The following is a 16,668-nucleotide window of genomic DNA, read 5'->3' on the forward strand; positions in this document are numbered from 1 at the left end:
TAAAAATAAAAAAACAACGAAAACACAAAAAATCAATTAAAATAATCAACATTACTCTAAAAATACACAAAATGACTACAAAAATAACAGAAAGATAAAAAAATACACAAAATTAAAACAAATATATTCATAACAATGAGATTAAAAAACACACATAAATAACTCCAAAAAAAAAGAGTCATAGCAAGCAAAACAACAACAAAAATTACTCAAAAAAATACAAAACTACAACAAAAACAGATAAAACCCTTTGTTCTTTGCTGTATTATTGCGTAGAATGATCATTATTCTAAATGCTTACGTTAACGTTGATAATGTCAGTCTGTTTTAAAATGTCACAGCCCAGTGTGTGGGTCAGAAACAATATGTTAACACCTGCTTTCTTAGCATATGTGTGGGCGTAGATGTGTGTGTACAGGCTGTCATTCAACTGAAGGTGTGTGTGTGTGTGTGTGTGTGTGTGAGTGTGTGTGTGTGTGTGTGTGTGTGTGAGGACCCGTGAAGTGAACAAAAGGTTAAAGGTTATGATCACCAGCCCCAGCAGCCATCGCTCTCTTTGTGTGTGTGTGTGTAGTGTGTAGGTGTGTGTGTGTGTGTGTGTGTGTGTGTGTGTGTGTGTGTGTGTGTGTGTGCGTGTGCCGGGTGAGAGGACACATAAAAAGAAAATCTACTGCAAAAGTGAGGAGGGGGGGAATAAAGAAGAAGAAAAAAGGCCTGTAGAAGTGTAAAACAAAGGCGAATAAATAGAGTTTTTTCTATTTTCTCAGTGGAAGAAAACCCAAGGACGGCAACCAGATGTAAGACAAAAACTAAGTGATAATAAAGAAGAGAAGAAAAGCAGAATAAGCCCCTCCCCCTGTGCTACTGTGTGAGGATTGTGTTGCTGTGGCTGCTGTAAACACCTTTCAAAAAGCACCGTGACCCATTTTCTCGTCAACTTTCTGGAGAAAAAACACCTCGGAAAGCGAACAATGTCGTAAAAACCTTCACATAAGAAGAGAAACCCAGTAAACGGTGGAGGGAAAGATTTCACACTTTTATTTCGTTTCACAGCACAAGGCGAGTTTTAGCCAAGAAACATCACAATGACTTTTGGAGAAATATTATGTGGATCGACGAGACAAAAATGTAACATTTTTGGGAGTTCTGTGGCTCCAGAAACTCCAGAAAACAGAAGAGTTTGGTAAAATAAACCTCAAATACTGTTGTTGGGGTTCTTAGAAAAAACGCATAATACTGGACTTTAAAGTTATCCTCCGCTGCTTTTTACAAATAGTCCTAAAAACTTTTAAATATGCTTATTAGTAGATCTATGTCTAATAAAAAAAACATTTTTATGCATCATATTTGTTTTATTGCCTTTTTTTTTTAAAAAAAATACTTTACAGTTTTAGAGCCTGCGTCCTCCATCTTGAAATCACGTGATTGATGATGTCACATGGCCCCACTGCCTGTAAACATCCCATTGTTTTCTATTATAGTGAAGCATTCAGCCTGAATTTGACATCATTTAACAGCTTTTTAGATCCTTTAGCAGCTTTTTCAGTCAAAATAATATAACTTGTGCTGCTTTCGGTTGCTCTAAAAATTCAGCAAAAGTTAAAGATGCTGATGTAAACCTCTTTTGTTTACAGAAAGACGATAGAAACAGATTAAAAAAAGATCTGTGACCGCAAGGGGTGACAGTTTCAACTTTGTCGTTTGGTAGTCGACAATAAAGCAGAGAAGAAGAGCTCTCCTAAGGGACCTTTACTCTCCCTTAAACAGTGTGCAGCAGCTGATGCTCCAGTGCTGAAGTTAGCGAGTAAATCACAGACTGTGGAAAGACTCCCACTGTTTAAGTGAGAGTAAAGGTCCCTTAGGAGAGCTCTTCTTCTCTGCTACATTGTCTACTACTAAAGGCCAGAATTTGCCATTATTTTTTGGGTCACAACTGTAAACAAAAGAGGTTTACATCGACATCTTTAACGTTTCCTGTTTTTTTAGAGCAACCAAAAGCAGCACAAGTTGTAATTTTGACTGAGAAAAGCTACTAAATGATCTAAAAATCTGCTATTTTTAGTTAATAATTATTAAAATCATATCAAGCTTTCCCATTTTACCATTGAAAAAAAATTCAAATCGAGGTGTATAATAACATTAAAAAAAACTCAGACACCAACACCATAAATATTAAAACCTATATTTACATTGATTAGGAAGCTTAACACGGTAATCAATAGATAGGAAATAAATCAGATGATAGATATTTGTTTTTAGTGTATTTTACAGCTGATTTAGGACCCGTTAGCATTAGAGATGCTAACAGAAAGCTAACACAGGAGGAAAAATAACTTTTATGAGGTTATTTATTTCAGACTCAGTGATTGTTATTAATTGTAATTGAACTTCAGTAATTGAGAACGTAATTTAAAACTGTAATTTAATTTTAATTGGAAAAAAATGCTGGTAATTGTAATCGTAGTTAAACATGCGTAATTTAAAACTGAATTCTAACTGAAAAATGCAACTGACCCCAACCCTGACCAACAGTCAAGCACGGTGGTGGTAGAGTTATTATCTTGACATAGACAACGTGAAAAAGCATTATAGACCAATTAACGTAGAAATTAACCAGGATGATACAAATGTGAGCAGACAAACTGTGGTCCGTTACAAGGAAATATCACAGAGTTGATGAGAACGTACAAATAATGGACTCCTGAGGAAACGCTGGAGTCCACGTGTCGTCGTATATTTCCACCGCAGCTTTCAACACAATATCAACTTTTCCTTCATCAAAGGCCTGTGTAGAGAGCCAGTGTCCTCACAGCTACACACGGCCTCTGGGGCCCAATAGGAGAACGTCTCCACTATGATGGAACAATACACCTAATTCATAAGATAAGCTCCGCCTCCACCTGTCCGCTGACAATCCTTCCTTGAGCACAGGAATGTCTTCCTGCTGGGATGGATTTAAAATAATCATACACAGGGTTTCTACAGCTTTAAATTAAATTCAAGACTTTTTATTGGCATTTAAAATGAAATTTAAATTTAAATTTAAATTCATATCTTCCAGTGTCTAGTGCAGACGTGCAACTGGCGGACCCCAAAGGAAAATAATACACAAAAATACAAATGACAGTAAAATACACAGAATAAAACAGACTAAAATAAATAAAATCACTCCAAAAACACACAAGATGATGACAAAAATAGCCATAAATCTATAAAACAACAAAAATACACAAAATGAAAGTAAAATACACACAAATAAAACAGACTAAAATAATCAAAAGCACTCAAAAACACACAAGATGACGACAAAAATAGCCATAAATCTATAAAACAACAAAAATACAAAAAATAAAAACCATTAATCTGGCAATTTTCGTTAAATTTACGCATCCACACAGAAAAATTATACATTTTTTTAAAGAAACAAATTTTATTTTATTTTATTTTGAATTGTGAAACTAATTACAATCATAAAATCATACTTATTATGTGTTTTAATGACAACCTTAATTTTAGATTCATGAATTTAATGCCGTTTAAGACTTTTTAAGGATCCGCGAGAACCCTACGTACAGGTTCCATCAGAAAACCTTTCAAATGTTTATCAAGGAAAACATTAAAATGAACACATTACTCAATATAGACAACATGCCATATAGAGCCGTGTTGTAAAGAAACAGTCAGTAAAAGTCACAGTAAAACATTGATCGCTCATTTCAGTGATAAAAGAGATGTTTGTTTTATGTGCTTCATTAAGTCCAGGTTCAACATGTCATCATGACCCAATGGTGGGAACATTTCCTCCCAGAACAGATACCAACACAACCACCAGAAACCTCATATAATAAGCTAACTTTTAGCTAACGTAGACGTCGCTTAAGGACAGCATTTGTATAGAAATTAGAAGTAAATAATACTTCTCATAATATAATCGTCACAATCCAGGGGCTTCATTTATCAATCTGTGCATAAAACTGGTTCAAAATGTGTTTGTATTCATGAAAATTAGAACAAGTAAAAAACATGGTATTTATCATTTTTTATCACACCTGTTCTAAAGCTTGTGCTTGAGCATACACAGCCTCATTTACATTAAGAAACGCCTCCAACTGACCATCGATCCCAAAGTGGGGTACGGGTACCCCCGGGGGGACGCAAATTGTCATGGTAGTACGTGAATAAAAATTATAAACAATGACAACAATGGAAACTGGACTATAAATAGAGCAGTTAAAAATAATGCTAATGCTAGGTGAATGTTACTGTTAGGTCACTGCTAATGCTAGCTTATTGCTATTGCTAGGTTAATGCTAATGCTAAGCTAATGCTAGGTCAATGTTAATACTAGGTTAATGCTAAGCTATTTATATTGCTATGTTAATGTTAATGTTAATGCTAATGCTAATGCTAATGCCAGGTTATTGTTAGGCTAATGCTAGGTTAATGCTAATGTTAGGCTAATGCTATGTCAATGTTAATGCTAGGCTAATTGTATTGCTATGTTAATGTTAATGCTAGGTTACTGTTATTGTTAGGTTAATGCTATTAGTAGGCCAATGCTAGGTGAATGTTAATGTTAGACCAATGCTAGGTTAATGTTATTGCTAGGCTAATTCTATTGCTATGTTAATGTTAATGCTAGGTTAATGCTAATGTTAGGCTAATTCTATTGGTATGTTAATGTTAATGCTAGATTACTGCTATTGCTAGGTTATTGCAAGGTCAATGCTAATGCTTAGTTAATGCTAATGCTAGGCTAATGCTATTGCTAGGCTAATGATAATACTATGTTAAAGCCAATAATAGGTCAACATTACACATAAACTGGCCCAACTATGTATAATTTATTGATTTATGAGGCGTAAACTGTTTATCTGATTAAAAAAATTTATAATTTACAGCAGTTTTAACATAACTTAACATAACAGTGTCTCCATGCACAGACAGCCACATTAATGATTTACAGTAAACGCACTCAATCACACGTACACTTATCGCACCGCCATCAGGAAGTCGTGATTACATCAGGTGGTGTAATCTCTGTGTGTGTGTGTGTGTGTGTGTGTGTGTGTGTGTGTGTGTGTGTGTGTGTGTGTGTGTGTGTGTGTGTGTGTGTTTACTGTCACAGCAGCACAACCGCAACTTTAGTTCAAGGTTTTCTGTAAAGAAACCTCAGAAAACACACACACACACACACACACACACACACACGTTCCTTCCAGCTGGGATCACAGGACACACTTGTAAAACTGTGTCTCTCACAGGTGGAGGAAGTGTGTGTGACGTTGACCACACACACACACAGAGAGAGAGAGACGGGGGAAATGAACTGAGGCACTGAGGTGAAAATCAAACAAATCATTAAGCGTTTCTACACTGTAAACACGACGGCTCAGAGCCAACGCAAATACACACGTTTTTAAATGTTTGGCACAGCAGACTGCAGCTGTTAGCTCCACATAAAAGATGGATGAGGTGACGTGTGCACGGACTTCATGCTGTACAACTCATGTATCTAAAGTCAGACTGTAGCGTAATAAGAGTGTACGTTGCCATGAATCACAACATTTTAGTGGCAAATAAGCATAAAAAAGATGCTCGGGTTGTCTAAGGAATTCCTGTTAAGTCCATCTAAGTTTAATTTGTAATTGTGTTGTGTATAACTGTGGTACATTTTATTAAGTGTATGTGGGTATATACAGTATGTTGATACATAAAACTATGTACACTTTTCTTTTACGTTTGCTTTATGTCATTATATCACTTTTGAAACCTACATTTAAAAGAGGGTGACTGAACCTCCAGGTTTATCTAATTAGTGACGATGCAGGAGGAAACTTTTTTACAACATCTTTCTACTTTTTTCAACCTAATTGCTAATATTAAGCTATTGCTAGGTGAATGCTAATGCTAGGTTAGTGCTAATGCTAGGTTTGTGCTAATGCTATTGCTAAGCTATTCCTAACGCTTGGCTAATGCTAAGCTAATGCTAATGCTAGGATAATGCTAACGATAGGATAATCCGATTGCTAGGCTAATGCAATTGCTAGGCTATTGCTAACACTAGGTTAATCCTAACACTAGGCTATTGCTAACGCTAGACTAATGCTAACGGTAGGATCATGCTAACACTCGTCTAATGCTAACACTAGGCTAATGGTAATGCTAGGCTAATGTTAATGCTAGGCTAATGCTAATGCTCGGTTAATGCTAACAATAGGCTAATGCTGACGCTAACGCTAGACTATTACTAATACTAGACTAATGCTAACACTCGTCTAATGCTAACACTAGGCTAATGGTAATGCTAGGTTAATGTTAATGCTAGGCTAATGCTAATGCTAGGCTAATGCTAACAATAGACTAATGCTGACGCTAACGCTAGGCTATTGCTAACGCTAAACTAATGCTAACGGTAGGATCATGCTAACACTCGTCTAATGCTAACAGTAGGCTAATGGTAAAGCTAGGCTAATGTTAACTTGAGGCTAATGCTAATGTTAACGCTAGGCTAATGTTAATGCTAGGTTAATGTTCATGCTAGGCTAATGCCAATGCTAGGTTAATGCTAACAATAGGCTAATGCTGACGCTAACGCTAGGCTAATGCTACATGGTTTTTTCTTTTGATTAAAAAAACGATTTGGACATTTTTGGATCAATACGATAATGGTGTGGTGAAATATTGTGATAGATTCTTACTTACACCCTTAAAGGGGCAGTATTATTTAAAAAAATCACTTTTTAATGGTTTTGCTACAGTAATATACATTCCTTTATCCTCATTCAGAGGGCCAAAGTTGAAAAAGTTTCCTCCCTCCCTTGTTATCCCACATTTTGTAAAAAGCCATCTCAAATGAGCCAAATCCTAGCTCCTCCTACCCTATAAGAAAACAAGCTCCTTTCTCTCAAACTACCTCACAGGTAAAACAAACATAGCGATGTCAGCCTGTTTTTAGGAGCGCTCTGAAAGTGACTTTTCAGAGGCTAAAACTTCAGAAAACCAGCGAGTTTGGGAAAATAAACCTCAAATACTATGTTAATGGGGTTCTTAGAACAAATGGAGATAGATAATAGCAAATTACTGGAGCTTTAGCGATAACACGGTGCATTCCAGTCTCTGAAAATTGGTGACCAAGTATTAAAACCTCATGACTCAGCTGTTTTAAAAAAAAAACTCAATGAACTTTGCATTGATTACAGTACAGAGAACGTAATAGAATGATTCCTACTGTTAACAGACAGCATGTAGCATTGAAAAACTACTCCTTAACTAGAACACGTACAACAGAACCCAATAAATACATAAAAATATGTATAAATATATGTGCGTACTACTAGCTGTGGTCTGATTCTAACTTTGTTGTGCATTATTTGGACTGTAGGTTGAGAGGAATGCACAGAATTCCTATAATTTTGCTCCCTCCTCCCTGCTGTGGTCACTTGTCTAAGCTTGTCCCAGTCAGCAGAGCCTTGTTGACTCTTTACCTTTGCTGTGATCTGCAGCTTTGAAAGGAAAACATCAGTTAACATCCCAAAAGATTGGCCTGTATCCTCCTGACTGATCACCGTCTTAGCATTCCTGTGGTGTGATTGGTGCGCGCCTACGTGTACACGGAGACGCAGACGGCGTTGTTTTTTAAATGAGAGCGGGCTGATAATTTCACTGATATGTTGTTACAAACAGATAAACTGTAAACTAACCAATCTGAGCATAATACAGGAAAGACCAAAGGGTTTGTCTGTTTTTGTTGTAAATATGCATATTTTTCTCTCATTTTTGTATGTTTTTATTTTTATGTTGTTTTGTATGTTTTTGTTGCAACATATTTTGTGTATTCTTGTTTTTTTTGTGTGTGGATAGTTTGGTCATTTTGTATTCTTGGAGTCATTTCTGTATGTTTTGGCCATAATTTTTTGCATTTTTTCCTGTGATTTTGTGCAACAAATTTTTATATGGTTTTGTTTTAGTCATTTGGTGTGATTTTGTTGTTATTTTGTTTATTTTAATCTAATTTTTTGAGTTTTGGCTCTTTTTTTTGCATTTTGTTGTCATATTGTATACCTCATTTAGTAAGTTTATGTTGTCATATAATTTGCACTTTTTGTGTATTTTTGTTGTCATTTTGTGTTTTTGCCATAATTTTTGTGTAACACATTTTTATATGGTTTTGTTTTAGTCATTCTGTGTGGTTTTAGAGTCATTTTGAGTATTTTTGTTGTCGTATATTAATGTTTAGTGTGTTTTTGTTGTTATTTTGTTTATTTTTTGTGATTCTTTGCATTTTGTTGTCATTTTGTATATCTCGATTAGTATGTTTACTTTGTCATTTTGTGTGTTTTTGGAGTAACTGCGTATATCTTTCTCATTTTGGATGTTTTGATGTCATTTTGAATGTTTTTGGAGTCATTTTGTGTGTTTTTGTTGTCTTGTATTTTTATTTTGTGTATTTTTTATTCTCGCGTCATATATTTTGCTAATTTTGTACATGTTTGTTGTCATTTTCTGTTATTAGAGTCATTTTTGTGTGCCTTTGCTGTCATCTTTTGCATTTTGGTGTCATTTTGTACACCTGGTTTAGTATGTTATGTAATTTTGTGTGTTTATTGTTGTCACGTCGCATATTTTTTGCAAATTTTGTGCATTCTTCTTGTCAGTTAGTGTTTTTGGAGTCATTTTTGTGTGCTTTTGCTTTCTTTTTTTGTATTTTTGCTATTCTTTGGTGTAATTTCTGTCATTTTGTGTATTTTTTTAGTCATTTTGTGCATTGACTTTGCGGGCCCGGGGCTGCCAGTCGGATGCCCGCGTCTGCCTTAAAGGATCAGAAATGAATACAGATAAAAATGAGAACATAGCTCGGTAACAGCCCAGTGAACGACAACACACCTACAGCACGGCCTACTGTATCAGGCACAGACACAACACCAGGTGATGGAAGAACAAATGTGCTTTACACAGCATTGAGCTGGTCAAAAATGAAAGGTTATTATCACAGGTATGTACATCATTAAGTATGGTATGGAACTGGCTATAGTTTTATGTTTGTGTCACCAAACAAAAACTAAAAACAGACAATAGAAAGCACAAATTGTCAAATATGTCACGATTTACTAGCCTAGCAAAAAAGGAATATGTAGCATCCATGTTTCAGAAACAAAACAGGAATGGAAAAAAAACAACAAAAAACACATCATAAAGGAAGTTTTTAAACGTGGGACTATATCGTGCACGGCTAAACTCAAATCAATGATATTGGTAAAAACAACCTTACCAAGACTGAGGTTCTTTTTGTGCCTCCCCTTCCTTTTGAAAAGGTGTCGCTTTCTAGACGACATCCACTTGCTCAAATTCACGGCAGAAAACATGTCGATTTTGTTTCATAAACTGCACAAAAATACAACTCTGAGAAAAAAAAGGAAAGCTTTGAATCCGGAAGAGGAAGACAAGGTGACGTTGTGTGTGATAGAGAGGAAGACAGAGAAAGAGGAAGTTGGGTGTGTGTGTGTGTGTGTGTGTGTGTGTGTGTGTGTGTGTGTGTGTGCCTCGCCAGGTGGTCTGATGTGACATCCCACATACACACATCACATGATGACAGTTTTAGAACATTTATTTTTGAGTTCCTTCACAGTAAAAGCCCCAGAGTACATGGACGTGTAATGTAATTTAGTTTAAACTGGCAATTAATGAGCATGACAAATCATGAATGTGGTTAAATTGGAAAAAATAATTAATAATTAATAATAAATAATATTAAAAAGAGGTTAAAAGTGACAATAATGGGTCAACATATGCGACATTTGGTGGAAAAGTGGTGGAAAGGGTTTAAAAGTGCTGAAAATGTCTTGAAAATCGAAAAAATGTGCAGAAAAGACATTGAAATTTGATGGAGAAGTGGCAGAAATAGGAGTAATGTAGCAAAAATGCATTAAAAAGAGCAAAAATATGGCAAGAAAAAGTGATGAAAATGGGGTAAAATATGTCAAGTTTGTTGTAGTTACAGAAAATATGTCAAAATAAGCACAAATGGGCTCAAATTGTTAAAAAATATTCTTAGTTTCTTGAGGGCATCTGGCGAACCACTCCCAGTGTCTCGCAACCCCAAAAGGGGTCCTGAGCCAAAAGTTGAGAACCCCTGCTTTAAGGTATACATGTAAACTGAAAAAAAAGCACATTTCCTTATTAAGGTGTTACGATTTTCCGTGATCGTGGAAAACAGACCAAGCAAAAATGACGGGAATAAAACACAAATTAACGTTTTGGGGACAATATCACGTATTTACACGCAATCTGTCTCCGTAACCCAGTGGGCAAAGTGACGAAAATGTCATTCTTGTGCACAATATGACAGCTTTAGCCTCTTGAACTGGAAATAGCTATGTCTATGACACGGACTAAACCCTCATCAACCAATCTTAGGACAAAAACACACATTTACACGCAATCTGTCTTCGTAAACCGGTGGGAAAAGTGACGGAAATGTCAAATTTTGTGCAAAATATGATATGACGACATCAGCCTTTCAAACCAGAAATAGCTACGTATATGACATGTACAAAACCCTCAATGAGTATTTTTACGACAATACCACACATTTATACACAATCTTTCAAAGAAAGCCAGTGTGAAAAGTAATGAAAATGTCAACTCTCGTGCAAAATATGACGCCGTTATCCTCTCAAACCAGAAATAGCTACGTGTATGACACGGACTAAACCATCATCGACTAATTTTAGGATAAAATCACACATTTACACGCAATCTGTCTTCGTAAACCGGTGGGAAAAGTGATGGAAATGTCAATTCTCGCACAAATAATGACATGATATGACGACATCAGCCTTTCAAACCAGAAATAGCTACATATATGACACGGACTAAACCCTCATCGACTAATTTTACGACAATACCACAGTTACACGCAATTTTCCAAAGTAAAACGAGTGGCCTAATGTGCAGCAACTCTAGCAAACAGACAGACATAAAATGCAATGGAGAAATATTAAAATAATAACAATATGTAACTCAATATCTTTATTAAGCATGTTTGAGACGATTTTGGGAAGTTTGAAAGCCTGTAATGACGTAATTTTAAGAAGCTGATGAACGGAAACATGTTCCCATAAGAATTCCTATTTAAAAAACATCCTAAATAGCTGTAGATGGTAACACTCATCAGAGAGGCAGCTGCACAGACTTTAACAATGATGGGTCGCTGAGCTCATGGCTATTTTTCCTTTTCAATGAATTAAAAAAAAAACAGACAGAGGTCGGAAATAGAAAGAGAAAGTTGTGGTTTTCTGTGTTTTTTTTCTGGTTCTTTTCCTTTAAAAAGAGGAAGCAGACGATTATCAGCTCAGGGCTAGCAGTGACTAACATGCACAGTGTGACTGAGTGAGAGAAACATCCGCTGATAGAGAGAGAGATGATAATTCTACTGTAGCCTTGGCAGCAACCTACGTAAGGACTGGAACTATAGCCTGGATCAAACACTTTCTATTTACACAAACATGATTGTTTCCTCTGAGAGCAAACACTTATGTGCTTTTAAAGAAGTTTTATAGATGTCATTTGTCAACATATAAAATGAGTTTGGCCATATACATAGTGAGAGCCTCAGATTTTCAATTTCAAAACTTCCCAAATTCTGTTTCAGGTTTTACCCGTTTCCGCGTCATGTTAAACTTTTCCATTTTGTTTCCGTTTCGGTGGAGAATCAACAGAGATATTTAAACTCAGTGTGATTCAGGTTTTGGGAGTATACTTCGGTGGGAACGCTCATCATCCTAATCATACTTATAGTATAAAGCAGACAGTATATACTCATTGAGATTGTAGTGTATAATACAGAATATGCCAAGTTATGCGGCTGAAATCACACAAGATTACGTCGCAAGAGTGACGTTGTGCTGCAAGACCCTCAGCCACACGTTTAATGGGAAAAATATCATGGAAATGTGTGATATGGTCCCAAAACATTTCCAATCACAGGATAACATGACCACTACTCCATCTGTAACATGTAACATAACCGTAACGTAATGACAGAAAATTATAGAAAACGACGACAATAAAAAAATTATGCAAAACAACATAAAAAATGCTAAATATTTCTCCAGACTTTAGGGCCAATAAATATCAATTTTTTTCCTATTTTTTGTACATTTTTGCAAATTCATTTTGATACTTTTTTCCAATTGTTGTCCTGTCTTTAATGCTTTTGGCCACTTTTCATCCCAGTAAGCTAAGCTACCTTTTGCCCAATAAATTACACTTTGTTTCCTTTTTTCTCTACATTTTGCCCTGTCACTATTGTTTGCATCACTTTGCTCATTTAAGCTAGCTTTTATCATTACATTTCACCTAATTCCTCTTCTTTGTCAACTTTTTAGTGACTCTTGACTACTTTAGGTCCATTTTAGTCACTTTTCACTCTTTTCCTGCCACATTTTTTTTGCCACTTTTGGACCATTTTTGGCCACCTGTTACCATGTCTGCCTCCACTCGCTCGTCAAACAAAAAAAACGTAGCGGACGGACCGGCCCACTTCGGATTGACGATGCCCGGTATGGCCACTCCACCCCTGGGTTTAGCTAATAGAGATATCCCTGTACAGTGATGTTGGAGCATTTACTGACAGTCAATGGTAGGTGGGATTGTTTGTGGTGAACAGGTGGAAATACCTTTTTTTGGTTTTTTACTGGTGGGAGGTCACTTAACAAAGCCTTTGCACTGTTTGTTTGTTTGTTTGTTTTTATTTAAAGCTAAAAAGCCCACCATGTTGGCATGTCGTAAAGGCTGCACAAGTAGCATCAGTGGAGTGTGTTTTAGTGAGAATTATAGGACGTGTACATGTTACTGTTTGATCATTTGGTTTTGAGAGCTCACTAAGAAAATGTGTTTATTTTACCTTCATCAATATTTAGTTTGATTAAAAATATACGTGTCAGCACATTCACCTCAACCTCATCATATGTCTGCAGCAACTCAGAATTTAACTAATTTATTAGTGTTTCCCTGACATTTTAGCTACGTATAAAGAAGAAAGATTATAAAATGACTATTGGAAATCAAATTAACTAATATAACCCGTTTATTAATGTTTACATTACATGTTGGTGTATGATGTAGAGAAAATGAAACATGTTATCTGACAAGAAGAACAAGAATTTGGAGGGAAACTAATACATTTTCACCAAATTTTAAAGTTAAAAACAAATCTGCTTCAAAAGTTATTTTTATAAGAAATAAAAAATGTAATTATGATACAATTTATGAACAAAGAACCACCTATTATATTTGTGTCGTCTATTTTATTCATGGAAATGATTAAGCAGACAAAATCCGATCTTCCGTGGTCGGTCAAAAACAAACAAAAAAATTGGAATTTGTGTTCTTAAAAAATCAAATGAAATCTAATATGTATTCATTCTCTCTTGAATATGACACGTGCATGTTTTGGGACAATAAATTGGAACAAGTTTGCATGCGATTTTACACTGAAAAACAGGTGACTGAATGTTTAAAAACAAAAATCTCCAAATTTCGCTCATAATCTCGTTCAAAATCTAATGCTACATAATCACATGGCTGCGAGGGATTTCGTACAAAATGAAATGAAAATAGCAAAATAACTCAGGCTAAACCCAGTGTGTAGTTAGGCTGCACAATTAATCACGTTTTTATCATGACTACGATTTTAGCCTTAACGATTAAATTTACCTGATCGTTGGCGATTTTTACGTTTAAAATGTGGCTCTGCTGCATTTCTAATCAGGGACTTTCTTAACCCCAGTAGTCATCCAACCACCAGGGGGCAGCGAACACAAGATTAAGGCTTTTTTAAGGTCCCTTAATAACAAGCGAGCAACGCTTCACGCTGTAAACTAGACTGATGAGAGCGAGTCATGTGGAGAAACCAACCTGCAGCGCTGCTTTTTTACTGGTTTTTATTAGTAACGATTCACGATTCACTCAACTCCCGATACGATTCGATTCACGATACTGGGTTCACGATATGATTCTCTCACAATTTATTTTACAAAATGGGACTGTAGACAAATGATGATTGAAAAATATTCCTTTATTTTTTTGGGGAAAAAAAATATAAAAAACTATACTGTTTTCCTTTTATTTTTCATTGTGAAAAGAATCCCTTGATAAACTATTCAAAACAATGCAATTTAACTAAAAATAAATCTTGAATGAAATAAATAAAGGAATAATACAAATGAAGAAGAAGCCTATTAATTTAAATTCTGGTTCTATAGTAAACAATGCAAAACTGCATAATAGTTCCTTTTCTTTTTAAAAGTGCAACTGAAAATGTATTTTGTGCCTTAACAATTGGACCGTGATTGCACTGATTTACGTCATATTTGTTTGGACCAGCAGAGGGCGCTGGTAACCCAGTGGTCGGTTGGCATGCAGATATCTTGCAGTGAAGAAGAGATGCTATGCTAGCAGACAGAGCTAATAGAAAAACGTGACTTTTACAGATATTTATGTAATAGTTTTCTTTTATATACTGTATTTATATATTTAGCCCATAGTAAACTTAAAATTATTGGGTAAAGTTTAATATTTATCATTTTTCTTGTTCAAAGCTTTTCTGTTGCACCCTAAACTGCTCACATATTGTTTGTTAATAAGTAGTTAAATTAAAATATAGACGTTTTCTGTTTTACCTAATAAGATGAATAATCGTGATTACAATATTAATCCAAATAATCATGAATATCATTTTGGCCATAATCGTGCAGCCCTAGTGTGTAGCAATGTTGCGATGTAACAAAACAGAAAATGGTAAAGTGGCACATGAATGTCTAAACTCTGAAACAGATTCTGGATATTTATGAAACTGAAAATGTGAGCCTCGATGTTTCATTTCTCAACGTTTAACACTGGCCAGCTTTTCATTGGCAATTAAAGTCGAACCCTGAGTCCTGACCGTCTGTCGTTCCTCTTGTTTTTCCCGTCCTTTGTCGAGTGCAGACAAACGTAAAAGGTCAAATATCCTCCGTGTGGAGGACAAGCTGTTGTTTAACAGCTATTACACCAATATGAACATCCACCTGACCTTTTCCCCCCCTTTGTTTATTTGTCACCTGAGAACTCTGGTGTGGAGCACGATTTACAAAACAACCTTTGCGAAGCCTTCAGTTGTGCCACAACTTTCTTGTTAATCATTTTTCCCAATTTAGTTTATTAAATTAATTTACTAAAACCATCATAAAGTTGTTATTAAGTCAGTGATACTCGCCATGTGGCTCTTTACTTCTTAATTTGAATTATTATTTCCCCAAAAAACCTTAAAAGGGGGCAACTTAGGCCACTTTGCAACTTCCTTTGTCACATTTTTGCTCCTTTTACCCCAAAAATTGACACCTATTAAATAAATATGCCTTTTTCCTATATTTTATCAATTTTTGCAAGTTCTTTTTGACACTTTTATCCAATTTTTTGTTGATTCCTTAATCTTTTTTAGCACTTTTTATCCAAATAAGCTATCTTTTACCCAATAAATACCATCTGTTTCCTTTTTTCCCAACATTTTGCCTCTTTTTGTTGCACATTTTTGTCAATTTTGACAATTGTTTGCCACATTTTGCTCATTTAAGCTACCCTTTTACATGAAAGTGCGGGTGTTGCATCCTCCACGGGTGAGGTGCGCCTACCTGTGAGAATACATTTCTCCGCCTACATTTGGGATTCTTGTTGTGAATTAAAAGTGACATTTAATGAGCAGGCGGCTACAAACAAACACACACACACACACACACACACAAAAGAACAGCTTTGGGTGTGACACGGAGCGTGATGCAATAAATATTGTTGCATAAACGACAAAAGAAGAATGTGACAGTCAGCGCTGGGCGTGGAGGGCGTGCTTTGTCACCATACGAGCTCAGCTACATGACATCGTTAGGTACACGTCAGTCGTTGGATGGAGCTTCAGTTTAATCATAAGAGAACATTCCATGTGTAAATAGATTGCATTATCTTCTGACTAATAATGTCTATACAGTAGATGCAAATATGGAATGCTGGGAGTGTATGAGACTGTATATTAAAAGTGTAAGAAAATCGATTCAGTGATATGTTGCAATATTTCACCGCGCAATTATCGTATTGATCCAAAAAAATGTCCAAATCGGAAAAACCCATTTAATTTTGCTAACATTAGCATAGCACGTAAACGCCCGGTCACTACATGTCAGTAAACGCACCATCAGACCTGGTTAAACTACTTCACTCCTCAATGTATTTTAGCTGAGAGTTTTGGAACATTTTATGGTTAGATGTTAATGCCTACTTTCAGTGTGTGTGTGTGTGCGTTTGTGTGCATGTGTTGTGTGATCTACTTTATGTGGATATTTTATATATGTTCATGTTGAGCTTTTATTCTGAATTTGTATATTTTATTTTTATTTTTATTTTCATCCTTGAGATTACTTGTTTTTGACTGTGAAGCACATTGCGTTGCCTCGTGCATGAAATGTGCTATATAAATAAAGTTTCATTTGATTTGTATAGCACTAAAGCTGAAATCTATGTTTATGTATCATTCTTTTTAAATGCGAAAAAAATACCTAACTAGTCTTTTACTGTGGTCTACTGCCGGTGGTCATTCATATACGTCAATGTATATAAGTCCCGCCTTCGTCCTAT

General features: G+C 35.6%; 1 protein-coding gene across 4 annotated transcripts in view; it reads right to left on the reverse strand.

The window, feature by feature from the left end:
• utrn (utrophin) overlaps positions 1–16,668 on the reverse strand; it is a 217,543-nt gene that overhangs the window by 191,345 nt on the left and 9,530 nt on the right. For 3 of the 4 annotated variants that reach the window (XM_028439116.1, XM_028439118.1, XM_028439115.1), the window contains exon 1: positions 9,272–9,425. The exons of the other annotated variant lie outside the window; for it this stretch is intronic. In XM_028439116.1, the coding sequence (XP_028294917.1) occupies positions 9,272–9,365 (94 nt within the window). In that variant the 5' untranslated portion in view covers positions 9,366–9,425. Of the gene's footprint in view, positions 1–9,271; positions 9,426–16,668 lie in introns of those variants that run through there. 4 annotated transcript variants of the gene reach the window in all.

This window comes from Gouania willdenowi, chromosome 24, assembly GCF_900634775.1.
Source record: "Gouania willdenowi chromosome 24, fGouWil2.1, whole genome shotgun sequence".
NCBI classification, from domain to species: Eukaryota; Metazoa; Chordata; class Actinopteri; order Blenniiformes; family Gobiesocidae; genus Gouania; species Gouania willdenowi.